This window comes from Monodelphis domestica, chromosome 7 (genome assembly GCF_027887165.1).
Source record: "Monodelphis domestica isolate mMonDom1 chromosome 7, mMonDom1.pri, whole genome shotgun sequence".
NCBI classification, from domain to species: Eukaryota; Metazoa; Chordata; class Mammalia; order Didelphimorphia; family Didelphidae; genus Monodelphis; species Monodelphis domestica.
In genome coordinates, this window is record NC_077233.1 from 144,848,878 (window position 1) to 144,865,023 (window position 16,146).

The 16,146-nt window shown below is 45.1% G+C and overlaps 1 protein-coding gene across 1 annotated transcript; it reads right to left on the reverse strand.

Moving 5' to 3' along the window:
• Positions 1–264: 264 nt before the first annotated feature.
• On the reverse strand, positions 265–15,718 carry NME4 (NME/NM23 nucleoside diphosphate kinase 4). The gene is made up of 5 exons (XM_007499194.3): positions 15,435–15,718; positions 4,948–5,081; positions 4,264–4,365; positions 1,843–1,955; positions 265–701 (listed from the first exon to the last, which is right to left on the reverse strand). The coding sequence occupies exons 1-5, from the start codon at positions 15,580–15,582 to the stop codon at positions 581–583; spliced, it is 618 nt and encodes a 205-aa protein (XP_007499256.1). The 5' UTR covers positions 15,583–15,718; the 3' UTR covers positions 265–580.
• Between the last annotated feature and the right edge of the window lie 428 nt (positions 15,719–16,146).

The following is a 16,146-nucleotide window of genomic DNA, read 5'->3' on the forward strand; positions in this document are numbered from 1 at the left end:
AGCACAGTGGATCGAGAGCCAGGCCTGGAGTCAGGAGGTCCTGGATTCAAATCTGACCTCAGACACTTCCCAGCTGTGGGACCCTGAGCAAAGTCACTTGGCCCCCATTGCCCAGCCATTACCGCTCTTCTGCCTTGGAGCCAATGCACAGTATTGATTCTAAGATGGAAGGTAAGGGCTTTTTTAAAAAAAAAATCTAATGGAAGAAAAATGGATGCCCATTTATATAAACAAGAAAGGAGGACTTATTACCAAGTAACAGACTGAATTTTAATGTGTCTTCTTTAATAGTCATCATCATCTCTGCTTACAGGCAATTGCCCTCAAGGTTGACTGGCTGGCACTGTGATGGGGGAGGATCAGCCTCAGTCCTTCAAAGGCTGGGCCATGGAGAGGAAAGGCACATATTTGGCACCAGAGAGGTCTCTGGCCTGCAGTGGGGGAAAGGGACACAAGCCAGCGAGATGGCAGGAGCTTGGAGGGAGGCAGGAGGAAGGGAAGAGCGTAGCATTCTCATTGGCAGAGGTAGTTGCTCCTGGGTCTGGGGTCAGGGTGGGTGGGGGTGGGCGGAGACCCTCCCTCACACATGGTACAGGTTGCTGTGACTGCAGCAGTTCCAATCCACCAGCTCACTGCTATGAAACCACAGGCTGATCTCTCTCTGGGCCACTTCCACCGAGTCGCTGGCATGGACGACGTTCCTGTTTCAGAGACACAAGCGGCAGGGGTGAGCTTTGGGGTCTAGACCCTCAGCCCCTGCCCCCCACTCCTTTTGCTCTATATTGCTGCCTAAGGAATCCCCCTGGATGGAGAAATGAACGGTTCACAGAATGGGACCATGTTTTCTTCCACCAACTCTCCATGTTGGTATGATCAAAGTTTCTCTATTTCCTTACTTCAATAATTTCAATAACTCACATATATCATGTTCCCCTATCCTCAAAAATACCTTCAGATCCATCCATCCCCACACACTACGTTCCTGTAGATACAGACCTAGCCTCTCTTCCCTCTTGAGGCCAACTCCTTGCAAAGACCATCTATAAGGGTTCCCTATTTCCTCTCACGTCTTCTTAGCTCCATAACATCGGATCTTATCCATCACTCAAGTAAAACTACTCTCTTCAAAGTTACAAATGATCTCTGAACTGACAAATCTAATGGCCTTTTCTCAATTCTTATTCTTTTCATTCTCATTGCAGCCTTTTTTTATCTTATCTTCCGTCTTAGAATCAATACTGTGTATTGGTTTCAAGACAGAAGAGTGGTCAGGGCTAGGCAATGGGGTCAAGTGACTTGCCCAGGGTCACACAGCTAGGAAGTGTCTGAGGCCAGATTTGAACCTAGGACCTCCCATCTCTAGGCCTGGCTCTCCATCCACTGAGCTACCCAACTGTCCCCCGTCCCTTTTTTTCATTGCAGCCTTTGAAGGGAATAAGCATTTATTATGTGCCTACTATGTATCAGGTATTGTGTTTAATTCTTTATTTTTAAATTTAATTTTAATTTAATTCTAATTTTCTCATTTGAGCCTCACGACACCCTGGGAGATGAGTATTATTATTATTATTCCCATTTTACAGATGAGGAAACTAAGGCCAAAAGAGGTTAAGAGACTTGTCCAGGATCACCTAACTAGAACTTGGTTCAGACTGGATCTGTATTCAGGTCTTATCAACTCCAAGCCAGTGCTACCTAGTTTTGATGGGATCAATCACCCCCTTTGATGCTTTCTTCTCTCTAGGTTTTTGTGGCTTTGCTCTCTCCTGGTTCTCCTCCCACAGCTTCTTCTCGTTCTCCCCCTTCAGGCTACCCAGCCTGCCAAGTCCTCCCCACCAGTACCTGCTGATGTGGACGCTGAAATCTCCTCGGATGGTGCCAGGGGCAGCGTCTGCCGAGTCCGTGTTCCCTACCATGGCCCTAGAGGTGCGGACCACGTTGTACCCTTCCCAGACCTGCAACACAAAAAAGACCCAGCTTGTTCCTGTCCACCAAAGGGAACTGAGCCAACAATTCCTCCTGGATCTGCCTCTCATGCCATGGCTGTTTCCCACATTTCAGATGCTCCTCTCGGCCTCTCTTTGATCTTCAAGTTCCCATTGAGGCACCATCTCCTCTGGAGAGATTTCTCTGAATCTGCTGACTGAGAGTGGGCTCTTCCTCCTCAAATTCTCCTGTAACACTTTATGTGGCTCTCTACCTTCCCTGCAGGCACCCTTTCCCTCGTGCTGGATTTCACTATATAAACATCATCTCTTCCGTCCTAGACAATAAATTCCTTGAGGCAGGCAATCAATCCATCAGCAGGCACCCATTACCTGTATACGATGTACCAGGCGTCACATACCAAGTGTTGGTGCTAAGCTAGCCCTGGGTCTCTGCTGTTTTCCATCTTTGTGCCTTTTCTATCAAGCACATATTAAGGGAGAGAGAAATGTGTTGTTTTGTTTGTTTTTAAACCCTCACCTTCCTTCTTGGAATCAATACTGTGTATTGGGCTCCAAGGCAGAAGAGTGGTAAGGGCTAGGCAATGGGGGTCAAGTGACTTGCCCAGGGTCACACAGCTGAGAAGTGTCTGAGGGCAGATTTGAATATAGGACCTCCCATCTCTAGGTCTGGCTCTCCATCCACTGAGCCACCCAGGTGCCCCCAAGAGAGAAATGTTTGATAGAGTTGGGCAACATCTTCATGGAGTAACTAAACTCCACACTCTTAATAGGAGGAGGTAGAAATGGAGAGGATCAACAGCCCAGGACACTGGTCTGGGAAAAGGACTTTGTTTTGCACCTCTCAAAGATACTCATCATGTCACTGAATATGTCAGAGCTCTCAGTGTCTGTGTTTCAGCCTTCCTGACTAGACGGTAATTTCCAGGCTTGTCTGAAGTGTTTACCCTGCCCATCTCCTTATATGAAGCACTGTATACAGTAAATGCTTAATAAATGAATGAAGGAAGTGTCCTGGTATCCAGAAAGACTGAATGCCTCTAGAGCCAAATTCTCTTTCGAATTTGGAATTCATGACCTGGTCCCTTCCTCCATATCTGGGTTTCTTATATTGAACTCCTTTCCATGAGCTCTGTAATCCAGTTATGCTGACCTCCTCACTGGCCCTCACACCTGACACTCCGGCTCCCAAAACAGGTTTAGTTAGATTTTAGTTACTCCATGAAGATGTTGCCCAACTCTATCCAACATTTCTCTCTTGGGGGCACCTGGGTGGCTCAGTGGATGGAGAGTCAGGCCTAGAGACGGGAGGTCCTGGGTTCAAATGTGGCCTCAGACACTTCCCAGCTGTGTGACCCTGGGCAAGTCACTTAACCCCCATTGCCTAGCCCATACCACTCTTCTCCAAGATGGAAGGTGAGGATTTTAAAAAAAAGTGCATCCTGTATGCAATTTCCCCTCACAGAGCCAGCTGCTAAATATTTACTCAGCACACTACTGCCTGGAATGTTTTCCCTTCTCACTTCTACTTCCTGAATTCTCTGGCTTCCTTTAAGGCTCAATTCAAATTCCATCTTCTTCAGGAGACCTTTCCCAATCTCTCCACCTCTCTCTGTCTCTCTCTTCGTCTATGTCTGTCTGTCTGTCTGTCTGTCTGTCCTCTCAATGCCTTTGACTCTCAGAACATTTTCCATTTTATATATCTTGTATAAAATAGCTGTTTGCACATCGTGACATCCTTGAAAGCAGAGACCTTGTATCTATTTGCTTTTCTTTGTATCCTCAGAGCTTAGCACAATGCCTGACCCACAGGGTATACAATTAACTTACCATGTTTTTGACTGACTTATTGACTGACTGACTGACTGACTGACTGACTGATGGTGGACTTGCTCATTAGGCAATCCTCTTTTTTTTTCTTTTTGGAGAATAACCCTTACCTTCCATCAATACTATGTATTGGTTCCAAGGCAAAAGAGCAGTAAGGGCTAGGCAATTGGGGTAAGGGACTTGCCCATCATCACACAGCTAGGAAGCATCTAAGGTCAGATTTGAACTTGGGCCCTCCCATCTCTAGGCCTGGCTCTCAATCCACTGAGCCATCCAGCTACTCCAGGTATCCTCTTTTGACAGATAAGGAAGTTGCTACATCTGGGAGGAAACCAACAAAAGAGCATGGCTGTCGAGTCTCTTTCATCACCATCAGGAGCTAGTAAGGTGGCACGGATGGCATTTCCTGGACTCCCAACACCTCCAGGGAAGCCCCACCCCTTCCCACTTTCCCTCTTAGCAGACCCCAGACCCAAGCTAGTCTTACCATAGCAACCACAGGACCAGAGCTCATATACTTGATCAAGTTTGGATAGAAGGGCTTCTTCTTCAGGTCATGGTAATGCTCAGCAAGGACTTTTTCTGGGGCCTGGAAGGCATGGAGGAAAGAACTGGGAAGAATTCTGGAGCCAGATTGTACCAGGAGAAGCTGGGGAAGGTTAGTCTACTCAGAACCTGCTCCATGCAGCAGGCCCTCAGAGGATGATGGGTTGGTTGACTGAAGACCAGGGGATTCCTAAGGCAGCAACCCATCTCTTTCCAGAGCCAGGGCACCACCCCTTCCCAGAGGCATCAGCTCTGCCAATGAGGGAAATAGGAGCTACAAATACAAAACATGGCTGCTGTTGGCCAACTCAATGCTCTTGGCCCTTGTAGGCATATACAGAAGAAGTAAAAGGGTCAAGTTGAAGGTTCCATGCTATTTCCTGCATGAAACATAACCCTGAATGCTTGGCTAGAAATGAAACCAATGAGGATGGAGCACAGAAAGTGGGAACTAGAGCCAAGCCTTTTTTTCGACCTAGAACATTTGAAGGTGGGGGGTTAAACAGGCTTAGCTGGGGTATCATGCAGGAAAACCTGACTCTAGCCAGTGCTAATGCCTTGCTCTGGAGTCCCAACTTAAAGGAACAGAGCCCCCTCCGGAAATTCTCATGGTGGCCACTGTTACCTGTAGTAGCTTCATGCCCACCAGCTTGAACCCTCGTCTCTCAAAGCGCCTAATGACATCGCCAACGAGCCTCCGCTGAACACCATCTGGCTTTACTGCGATTAGTGTCCGCTCCTGGGTTCTAATAAGTCCCCCTTTAGGAAAGGGAAACAGAGAGTCACCACCAAGGCTGGCCTCTTGGGTCTGCTGGTGTCTAATAAGCTCAAATTCAATGAGAAGAAATGTAACATGCTACATTCCCGTAGGCTCAACAAAACCAATTACACAAGTACAATGGACGATGCTGTGTTGGATGTGAAGAAGACCCAGCTTGATGTTAGTTAGTCAACCAGGCAATCAAAGGAGCTCATGCTGCCTCAAGGGAAGTAATAATAATCGCACGGCGCTCCACTCCGAATCTAAAGTGTTGTGTTCTGGGGACCTTCTAGAAGACAGTGATGAGGACAGTGTGAGAGCTGAAAGGCAGATCGTATTAAAATGGCTGAAGAAATTAGGAATGTGTATTCTAAAGAAGAAAAGGCAAAAGGGGATGATGGGGTGGCAGGGATCCGATCGCTTTCCTTGGAAGCGTTTGAGGGGGCGTCGTATGGAAAAGAGGCTCCTCCTGCTTGAGCTCAGAGGGCAGAACTAGGAGCCACATGGAGAAGTCGAGAGAAGTTCCTATCCGGTCAGTGTAAAGAAGGCCGCCCTAACGGTGAGAGATGTCCAAAGAAACGAGAATGTGCCAAGAGGTCTTGGGTTCTGCATTGTTGAAGGTTTCCAAGCTAAGGATGAACAATGTATTGGGGATGTTGTGAAGGGAGTCTCTGTATTGGTATTCAGGTATGAATAAGATGTGATGGACTCTGAGGCTTCTTCCTACTCAGATTGTAGGATTCTGGGATCCAAACAGTCTCTCCATCTCTTCCACTGGCCTGGAGCAAAGGGCGGGATAGTGGCATATGCTGAGTTACACTTAGTCTCCGTTTCCCAACAAAGAAATCTTCCTTCTCTTTCTTTTTAGGAAATATACTCAGTGTCTATGGAACACTACCCTAGAAGAGGCTGCATTTCAAGGGAGAAGAAACCATGTTTAAAGTCTCCTGAGGGGGGCAGCTGGGTAGCTCAGTGGATTGAGAGCCAGGCCTAGAGACAGGAGGTTCTAGGTTCAAATCTGGCCTCGGACACTTCCCAGCTGTGTGACCCTGGGTAAGTCACTTAACCCCCATTCTTTAGCCTTGGAACCAATACCCAGTATTGATTCCAAGACAGAAGGTAAGGGTTTAAAAAAAAAAAAGATGTTTTAGGAGCAGCTAAGTGGCTCAGGGGATACAGAGCCAGCCCTGGATTCAAATTTGATTTCAGACATTTCCTGGCTCTGTGACCCTGGACAAGTCATTTAACCCCAATTAACTAGCCCTTACTGCTTTTCTGCTTTGGAACCAATATGTAGTATTGATTCTAAGACAAGGTACATATAAAAATAATATAAATAAATGAATGAATGAATGAACAAATAAATAAATAAAATCTCCTGAGAGGTTTCAGGATTCCACTGACCTCACTTTCATTTTGAGAAGACCCCAACCTAAGACTGCCTTCTATACCTAGAAGAAGAGTACCTAGAAGCCCGGTCCTTCTAGCATGTTTAGCACAATGTCTAGCACATAGTAAGGGCTTAATAAATGTTTATGAATTCATTGATTCAGGTTCCTGGCTGGGCAAAAGGTACAGCCACAAAACTGCAGCTTTCCCAGAGCAACCCAGCAGGTCTAAAAATACCATTCAATGACGCAGTTTGCCCAGTTACTAAGACAGCATTGCTGGGAAGGAAGGAGGCTAATTAGGAACACATCCATGGGGAGGCCCAGAGGTATAGGCAGAGATAGCACAGATCCCCAAAGTGGGAAAAAGCCAGGATTCTCTCTCATACTTGTGTCCTGCCTCTCAGGACTGGGGGAAAGGTACCATTTCCCAACACCCTGAAGGAGGCAGAGTGTTATCCTTCAGTTGCCTCATCACTTTGTTTCATGAGTCAGTATTTCTGAAATTAAGGAACTTAAGGCAGTGACTCAGGATAGAGGTTGGGAAAAATCAACTGGGTTATCCCCTCAGGGGTACTTCATCTCAATACCAGGCAACAAGGCACAAGGCAAAGGGAATTATTAGATGGGAAAAAGAAAGGGGGGAGGGGAGAGACAGAAAGAAAACACAAGGAAGAATGGAATGTTGCCTTTTCTATGTGTCTGAGAAATATGCATAGATCCAGGGAATTCTAACTACAACCAGCATGGTAACAAATCCTGGGAGTCAGTAATAATACTGTCATATTTCAGTATCCAAACTCTTTGATCCAAAGACCCCGCAGCTAGACACATACACCAAGAAGGTCAGTGGTTGAAAAAAAAGGCCAATGCACACCAAAATATTTATAGTAGCACTTTTTATGGAACTGGAAACAAATAAATGTCCATTGCTTGACGGATGTCTAAATAATCATCAGATATGAATATAATGAAGAAAAGTTATTAGATTGTAAAAATAAGAAATGTGACAAATTCAGAGAAGCACAGGAGTTATAGGAAATGATGCAAAATAGGAGAAAAAGTTTGTGCAATGCTTACGATAATGTCAACGGAAAGGGAAAAAAAATCAAACATTGTATAAACATAATGATCAAGCTTGACCCTGAAGGAGAGATGAAAAAAATGACTACAAACAAACATGCCCCTGTCTCCTCATCCTCAAAAAACCCTCAGAAGATCCATTAGCTGTTGTCCTAAATCTGTCCTCCTTTTTTGTGGTTAAACTCCTTGAAAAGGCCATCTATAATAGGTGCTTCTACATTCTTGCCTCTCATTCCCTTCTCAATTCTCTAAAGTCTGACTTCTGATCTCATTGTTCAAATGAAGTCATTCTCTCCAAAGTTATCAGTGTTCTCTTCATTGCCAAATCTATTGGCCTTTTCCTCCATACTCATCCTTTTTGACCCCCCTGCAGTCTTTGGCCCTATTGATCACTCTCTTTTCTCTAGGATTTTGTGACATTTCTCTCTTCTGCTTCTCCTCCTACAGGTCTACTAAGATGTTAAATTGATCTTCCTTAAATCTGTATGGATCAGACTATGTTACTCCATTCTTCCACCCTCACCCCCACTTAATAAACTCCAGTGGCTCCCTATTTCCAATAGGATCAAATATGAAATATTTTGTATCACTTTTAAAGTCTGTCAAAGCCTGCTCTCCCTCTGCTCTTTCACTCTCCTTACAGAGGACACTATCTCTCTTTTTAAAAAACCCTTACCTTCTGTCTTGGAATCAGGGCTGGAACTCAAACCCAGCTCCTGTATGATGCTTCCTCTTGACCTAATGGCTCAGATCTTGTTCGATTCAACATCCTATGGACCATACCCTCTCTTCAATCTACCTCATCCTAGGCCACAGGAATTGGTGACTTCTTAGGGACTTCTCAGCAGCAGGATTTAAAGCAGATGTTATTGTAGACACAAAGAAAAGCACCCAGAGTCTACCTAGAAAAGTTCTTGTCCTGGCATCTCTTCTTAAAATAGGGATAGGATGGAGGATGCCAGCATTAAGGACAACCTATCAACATGGAAGTTTGTTCTTGGCTACTGACTCTTCTTTGCCCAAGAGATCAGAGTACCCCTTCAATACAGGCAGTGTGAGAATTTATTTTTCACATACCGTGTTAATGCCTTTATATTAGGGAGAATTACTAAGTATTCCTGTGCCTGGGATCTGTGTCAGAAATCTAATCTGTTCCTTTTTGCATTTTCTTTGTCCATGGGAAGCAAGAGCAGAGACTTATTTCCTTTAAAGTGATGGTACTTCATCTACCATGCATGCCTCACTCTTTTCTTCCTGGGTCCAAGCTCAGGTGAAAGCAGGCAGGACTACAGAAAGCAAGGAGAGCCTGGCCTAGCTCCCTCTTCCCCATCCCCCATTTTTATTGGCTTTTTGTGGAAGAAAACTAACTTGCCAAATAGTATTGATGATTTTTAAAATTACATCTGGAAATATAATTGTCTTTTTGAAGGCTTAGAATGGTCTATGGCAATGATGGCGAACCTTTTAGAGACAGTGTGCCCAAACTGCAACCCTCATACCACATATGAGCCCCCAATCCCCACCCCAGACAAGGGAGGGAAGAAGTGTTCCCATTGGACTGCTGGGCAGAGGGGCAGGTGATGCAAGAAATGTCCTCAGGCGTGTGTGAAAAGGGGAAAGGGAGGTTCACCAACACAGTTGGCATCATCCTATCCACCCAATTCTTTTTTTTTCCTTTCTAAAATCCTTACTTTATGTCAGTATTAGTTCTAGGGCAGAAGAGTCACAAGGGCTAAGCAATCAGGGATAAATGATTTGCCCAAGGTCACACAGCTAGGAAGTATCTGAAGAGAAGAGCCAGGTCTCAACCAAAGCTAATGCTCTTTCCATTAAACTAAGCTAAACTGTTAAGTGTGAGCTATAGCAATGGCTGGAAACCAAAAGGAGGCTTTTAACACATGGGATTTGATAGTTTATCTGCAAAGCCACACAGAAGTACTAAGGGAAAGGACGTTAGATCGATTGCTCTTCTGCTACTCCCAACCAGGTTGGTTTAGAACCAGTCCACATGTGCACCCCCTATGCCTCCTCCCAGACTTGAAGATAAGATAAACAGGGATGGAAAGGGGCAAACCCGACCTAATCTTACAACATGCCCCGAAAGCTCCACCCTGGATGACAAGAACTACAGAATGGTTGTTGGTAAGTAGTTTGAGGTGATAAGAGGATTGGAAATACTTTTTTTTTTAAGCTAAGAAAAAAAAAAGACCCAGAATTGAACAGGGAGAGGAAAGTGGGCTGGATTGTCTTTGAGAAACTGCAGAAGTCTTTTAATGACCCCAAGCTTCTCCTGAAACTTTTTCTTTTTAATAAAGTTGCATAGTCTTATAATGGATTGAAGATTGTCTCCTAGGAAGCAACAGATCTTGTAAAGAAGAAATTCTGGAAGATGTTATCCTAGAGTGAAAGTTAAGTCAAAGAAATGTAGGGACTGGTCTGGGAGGAAGATTAAGAGATAATGATTTTTTTTAAAAGAACTAAACAAACTTGTGTGCCACACTGGTATCCATTCCCAAGATATCAAGAAAAACAAGGAATTTAACCATGATCTTGCAACAAACGAATGGGAAGACATGAAAAAAAGAGCTACACAATAAGAGCAGACCAGGGGCAGATAGGTGGCTCAGTGGATAGAGCTCTAGGCCCGGAATCAGGAGGACCTGGATTCAAATCTGACCTCAGATACTTCCTAGCAGGTAGACCTGGGCAAGTCACTTAACTCCATCTGCCTAGACCTTACCACTCTATCTTAGAGTTGTTACTAAGACAGAGAGAAATGGGGGAAAGGTGGGGAAAGGAAGAGAGAGAGACAGAGAGACAGAGAGAGACAGAGAGACAGAGACAGAGAGAGAAAGAGACAGAGAGGAGAGAGAGAAGAGAAGAGAGAAGAGAAGAGAAGAGAAGAGAAGAGAAGAGAAGAGAAGAGAAGAGAAGAGAAGAGAAGAGAAGAGAAGAGAAGAGAAGAGAAGAGAAGAGAAGAGAAGAGAAGAGAAGAGAAGAGAAGAGACAGAGGGGAGAGAGAGTCAGAGAGACAGAGACAGAGAGAGAAGAGAGAGGGAGGGAAGGAGGGAGGAATTCAGATAGACCATGGGTAGATTTCAATTTACAAGCTTAGAGAGAATATGCAAATTGAAGGGATGACATCCATTTGAGTACTCAGTTAAGGAAAAAAGAACAGATCTGTTCTAAAGGTCCAAAGTCTCATTCTGCATAAGAGCCCAAACAGCCCTTCTAATAACCTCCTGCAAAATGTGCCCAACCCAAAACTGACCTATCATGGTCAAGGGCAAGATGGAGTGCCTAAAGCTTTCTGTATGTGGTCCAAAGGCTGGAAGCTGGGCAGGATGTCAGAATGTGTGGGGTTTGACCCAATTTTTGCTTATGGCTTATGCATATAATTTTTTACCTTTTCAAGGAGACTTTTCATCCTTTATCTCATCTGATCCTCACAACAACACTGGAAAGGAGGCAAAGTTGAGATCTTTGCCCCCTCCCCCATTTTACAGGTGAGGAAACTAAAGTATAAAGATTAAGAAATCGTTCTAAGATCACATGCCCTGTTGCTAGCTACTTCATGAATAAGCTGGTACTGGTTCCTAACCTTAGTAGAGTAGTACTATAAATCTGAAGGCATGGGTTCTAGTGCTGGATCTACTAACTTCTATGTGTAACCCTGGCCAAATCACTTCTTCTCTCAGAGCCTCAGTTTCCTCATGTGTAAAAAGCAGGAGCTGCATTATATAATTTCAGGATCTCTTGCAGTGCTAATACTATAATTTATATGAATCCAAGCTTCTCCGATTTCCAAATTCCTCCTGCTATCTCCAAATTCCCTTAAGTCCCATAACTGAGAACCAGCAAATGGAAAGAATACTGAATTTAGAGTCAGGAGGCTTGAGTTCCAATCCTGCCACTGTTACTTTCTACCCCTATAACCTTAGGCAAAAGAACTAACTTCTCTGGGTTTGTTTCCTCGTCTATAAAGAGAGGATTGGCCTAAAAGAGGCTCTGAGGTCCAGCTATGATTCCATGATCCTACTTCTTGAGTTTTGAAGAGGCAGTTGAGTTAACACAAAGGACAAGACATCTTCAGAAGGTTATAAAATTCAGTCCCTTCACAAATGACAACTTTCCATTCCCCTAAGCCTGCCCAGCCTCAGCCTGCCCTTTCTTAGCCCAGGACTGACATCAATGATTTCAGGCCAGCATTCCATGAATCTCAGTATGGCTTGGTCCAAGAAAAAGGAAACAGAGATATTCAATCCAATTCAATTCAAGGAAGGTAGATAAAGGTAAAGATCTAGCATCTTCTTAGTAAGCTATAAGCCTTGAGAACCCCAAATAAGCAAACCATCTATCAGGTGATGGTGACCTCTGCCTCTTCTGATACAAGACAGAATGGCACATGGTAATTCTCAAAATGGCAGCCATGATAGAATATAATATAGCCCTTCTGCAGCTCAGGGCTCTTAGCAAATGATGTAGGCTTCATTTTTCAGTTAGGAAGGTAGGGAGATACAGATGCCTAATTCACCCAACCTGCAGGATAAGATAGAAAAAAATATCCTTTGTAGATGCTGAACTAGAAGGAATATTGGTCTTAGAATCAAAAAACTGGATTTAATTCCCAGCTCTACTATTTACTGTCCATTTGAGTTTAAACTAGTCACCACCCCTCTATAGACCTCAGTTTTTTGCATCTGTAAAGTGAAGGAATGGAACCAGATGATTTCTAAGGTTCCTTCCCTTTATAATCCTTAGATTAGATTTAGAGGAAACTAGGAGGCACTGTGGATAAAAGCTGGACCTAGAGTCTGAAAAACCTGGGCTCAAATACTACCTAATACTTACTAGTTGGGTGACCCTAGGCAAGTCACTTAACCTCTGTCTGCCTCATGTTCCTCACCAGTAAAATGAGAATGATAACGCCTACCTCCCAGGATTGTTGTGGGATAACATTAGTGTCCCTGGAATCTATCTTTGGTCCTGTGGACTTGGGTAAAGGCACAGCATGCTTATTTAGTGGGCAGATGACAAGAAGCTTAAAGAAAAGAGCTAAAAAGTGAATGCCCCTTTCCTGGAGAATGGTTAAACTGTGTTGTTGTTTTTTAATGTAACATCAGTGGGAGCAGCTAGGTAGCTCAGTGGATTGAAAGCCAGGTCTAGAGATGGAAGGTCCTATGTTCAAATGTGGCCTCAGACTTCCCAGCTGTGTGACCCTGGGTAAGTCACTTGACCCCCATTGCCTAGCCTTTACTGCTCTTTTGCCTTGGAATCAATATTGATTCCAAGACGGAAAAAAATGTAACATTGGTATCATTATTCTTGTGCCTTAAGAATGGTGACCACAAAGAATTTAGAAAAACTTGGGAAGAATGATATGAACTGTTGCAGTAAAGTAAGCAGAACCAAGAGAACAATTTCACAATTAGTGTAAAGGAAAGCAACATGGAAAAATACCAATCAATAAACATCAACATTCAGATCAACACAAAGACCAATTCAGAGAACTGGCAATGAAGCATGCCTCACCCCTCCAAGCAGAGAAGTGGTGGACTACAGAGACAGAATGAGATATATATTGTCTGCTAGGGCCAATGTGCCAATTTATTTTACTGTACTTCTTTGTTCTAAGGGAAGATTTCCATGATGGGAATGGGGGAAGAAGAGTCATCGGAAATTGACAGTAAATTTTTAAAGGGGGGGCAGCTGGGTAGCTCAGTGGATTGAGAGCCAGGCCTAGAGATGGGAGGTCCTAGGTTCAAATCTGACCTCAGACACTTCCCAGCTGTGTGACCCTGGGCAAGTCACTTGACCCCCATTGCCTAGCCCTTACCACTCTTCTGCCTTGGAGCCAGTACACAGTATTGACTCCAAGAAGGAAGGTAAGGGTTTAAAAAAATGTTTTTAAAGGAAAAAAATTAATAAAATATTTGTATTTTATTTTAAGAGAGAAGAGAAACAAAGAGACAGGGACAGAGAGCTAGCTAACAAAATTAATGAGTTTCAATCCACAAAGGTATCAACTTGTCAGAATATTGGGGTAAAGCAAACTAAGATAAAATTTTAAAGGAATAAACATAAAGTCTGACAATTTATATTTAGCAACTTGACAAATACAAGGTGGAGGAGGCAGAGTTAGAAAGCAGTTGCTCTGAAAAAGATCTGAGAGCTTTAATAGACCACAAGTTCTGTATGAGCTCAATATGACAGTCAAAATAAATGAATGTAACCTTTAGGTTTTATTAAGATGCATGGTGTTCAAGATGAGAAGAGGTGATAATACCACTGGAGTCAGCCCTGGTCAGACCATATCTGGAGCACACTGTGTTTACTTCTGGATGCCACATTTTAAGAAGGACATTGATAAACTGGAGTTCATCCAGAAAAGGGTGAGGTGACCAGGATCATGAAGGATCTTGAGATTATGCCATATGCTCTATGAAAAGAACTAAAGTCGTTTAGTATGAGAAAAGAAGATTAAGAGAAAATATATCTATCTTCAAGAGGCAGCTAGGTGTCATACTAGATAAGTGATGGTCTAGGCTTTAGGAAAATGGACTTCAAATCCAGCCTCAGATACATACTAGCTTTGTGACCGCAGGCAAGTTACTTAATCTCTCTCAGCCTCAGTTTCCTCATCCCCAAAGTGGGAATATATAACAGCACCTAACTCGGGTTTGTTGGGAAAATCAAATGAGATAACCTGTTAAGTGCTTTGCAGTCCTATTGCTAAATAAACACTAGCTATTATTATTATCAGTTGGGGAAGGAAATGACAAACCACTCAGGTATCTTTGCCATAAAAAGTCTAGATGGGTCAGGAAGAATCGGCTATGCTGAAAACAACTGAACAAGAACCATTATTAGTGTGGGAAGGGGATCTGATTTATTCTGCAGAGCACGAAATGATGGGTGAAAATTTCAGAGAAGAATAGTTAGGCTTAATATGAAGAAAATGTTCCTTCCTATCAATTAGAGCTACCCAAAAGTTGAATGGGCCTCCTCAAGTGGTAGTGGCTTTTCCCGCCTTGAGAACTCATTTACTGTATGTTGCAAAGAAAATTCTTCTTTGGGTCCAGATGTTCTACTCGGTTGGTTCCAACTTTTGGGCTACTGTGATTCTAGGGGCAGCACCCAGAGTCACCTGGCCCTGCTTCCCTCACCCAGCTCCCTGACTATCTGACTTTTTACTGCCTGACTAGGTTGGCAGACCTCCTATCTAGCAAGAAAACAGGGGGGCAGCCCTATAGGAAAGAGTCATTGACTAAACTGAAGCAGAGGATGAACAACTGGCCCAAAAGAAAAAACTATGGGCGACCTGGAGCTGAGAGGTAGCCTGCAATAGTAAGTGCATGGAGAGGAGGGGACAGTTTTCTTCCTCAATTTCAGCCCTTCACAGCTGCTGGCTGTAAGGGAGCCTCTCCACGTGGGCTCCTGTGCAGGCTCGGGAACAAAGGGCCCGGCGCAGATGACCCCTCCGTAAGACCTAACTGGTTTAAGAAAGAGAAGCAGGCCACAAGGAAGGATGCTGGTCTGCTAGATCATTGGCTGGTTTTGCAGTCATCCCGGAAAATCGGAGGATTGGCCAGAATTTGGGTCGGGAGGAGAAGGGGGAGGGAGCTCCTCTCAATTCTTCCTAATGCAGGGAGATGGAGAGACTAGGGAAGAGGGGCGGAGGTTAGAGGAGGAAGCAGGGCGGGAGGGGGGGAGGGGGGTGTCAAACTCATTTCCTTGGGAAAAGGAGAGACCCAGGTCAGACTCGCTTCTCTCGGATGCGAGGGCTTTCCATAAGGACAGCGAGGGCCCTTGTTTGTCCATCCCCACCTCACCACTCATTCACGTCCTCCTAAGCAGCCGGGGCCTCCCTTTCCCACTCACCCGAGCTGTAGCGGAGCATAATAGAGCTAGGCACTCCTCCGTGGGGCAGGGATAGGAGCAGCTGCTTCGTACCCGGGATGCGGCGAGTGCCCTGCACGCGCCCGGGGCCCAAGAGGCTCCGCAGCGCGCAATGTGGGAAGAAGCCCATGTCCGCCCCCTTGCCCTGAGCCCCGGGGCGGCCGGGCTGCTCCCCCTCAGCCCGGCCCGCTCCCCGAGTAATGGGCGTCTAGGAGGAAGGGACGGACAGGGACCAGGGCGGGCCAGGGCCTGCAGCAGCCTCCCGCCCCCATCCCAAAGGGGTGGGGAGTGATGGGGTAGGGGTGGGAACACAACCCGAGTTTCAAGTTTCAGGCCCACCCCTTTCCTCCCTTCTGGCTGGCGGTCGGCCCATCCACGGAAGTACCCCTCCCCAACCCCCAACTCTCCCCTCCGGGACTCCGGTCTAGGACTGGGTCTGCTTTTACCGCTCAATCCCTCCCACCTTCCCCGGGATCATCCAGGGTACGGAGCGGGTAGGCATCAGGTCTGCGGGCACCTGGATACCTGAGAGAGTAGCGAGTCACGTAAAATGGTCGGAGGTGAGATTTTTAAGGCCTTTCTACCTCCTGGCCGAGGTTGGTCTTTGAGTAGGGATGGGGCAAGTCCTTCGCGCCCTCTCTTTATTAACACGATAATCCTATAGGGGACGTTGTGCAGAAAATATCCAGTTAAC

Excerpts from the sequence above, each read along its gene's own strand:
- NME4 (XM_007499194.3), bottom strand. The coding sequence starts at position 15,582 with ATGGGCTTCTTCCCACATTGCGCGCTGCGGAGCCTCTTGGGCCCCGGG. Across the intron at positions 5,082-15,434 it reads TATGCTCCGCTACAGCTCGG|GGGGACTTATTAGAACCCAG; the intron begins GTGAGTGGGAAA and ends CCTTTCCTAAAG. Across the intron at positions 4,366-4,947 it reads TGGGCATGAAGCTACTACAG|GCCCCAGAAAAAGTCCTTGC; the intron begins GTAACAGTGGCC and ends CATGCCTTCCAG.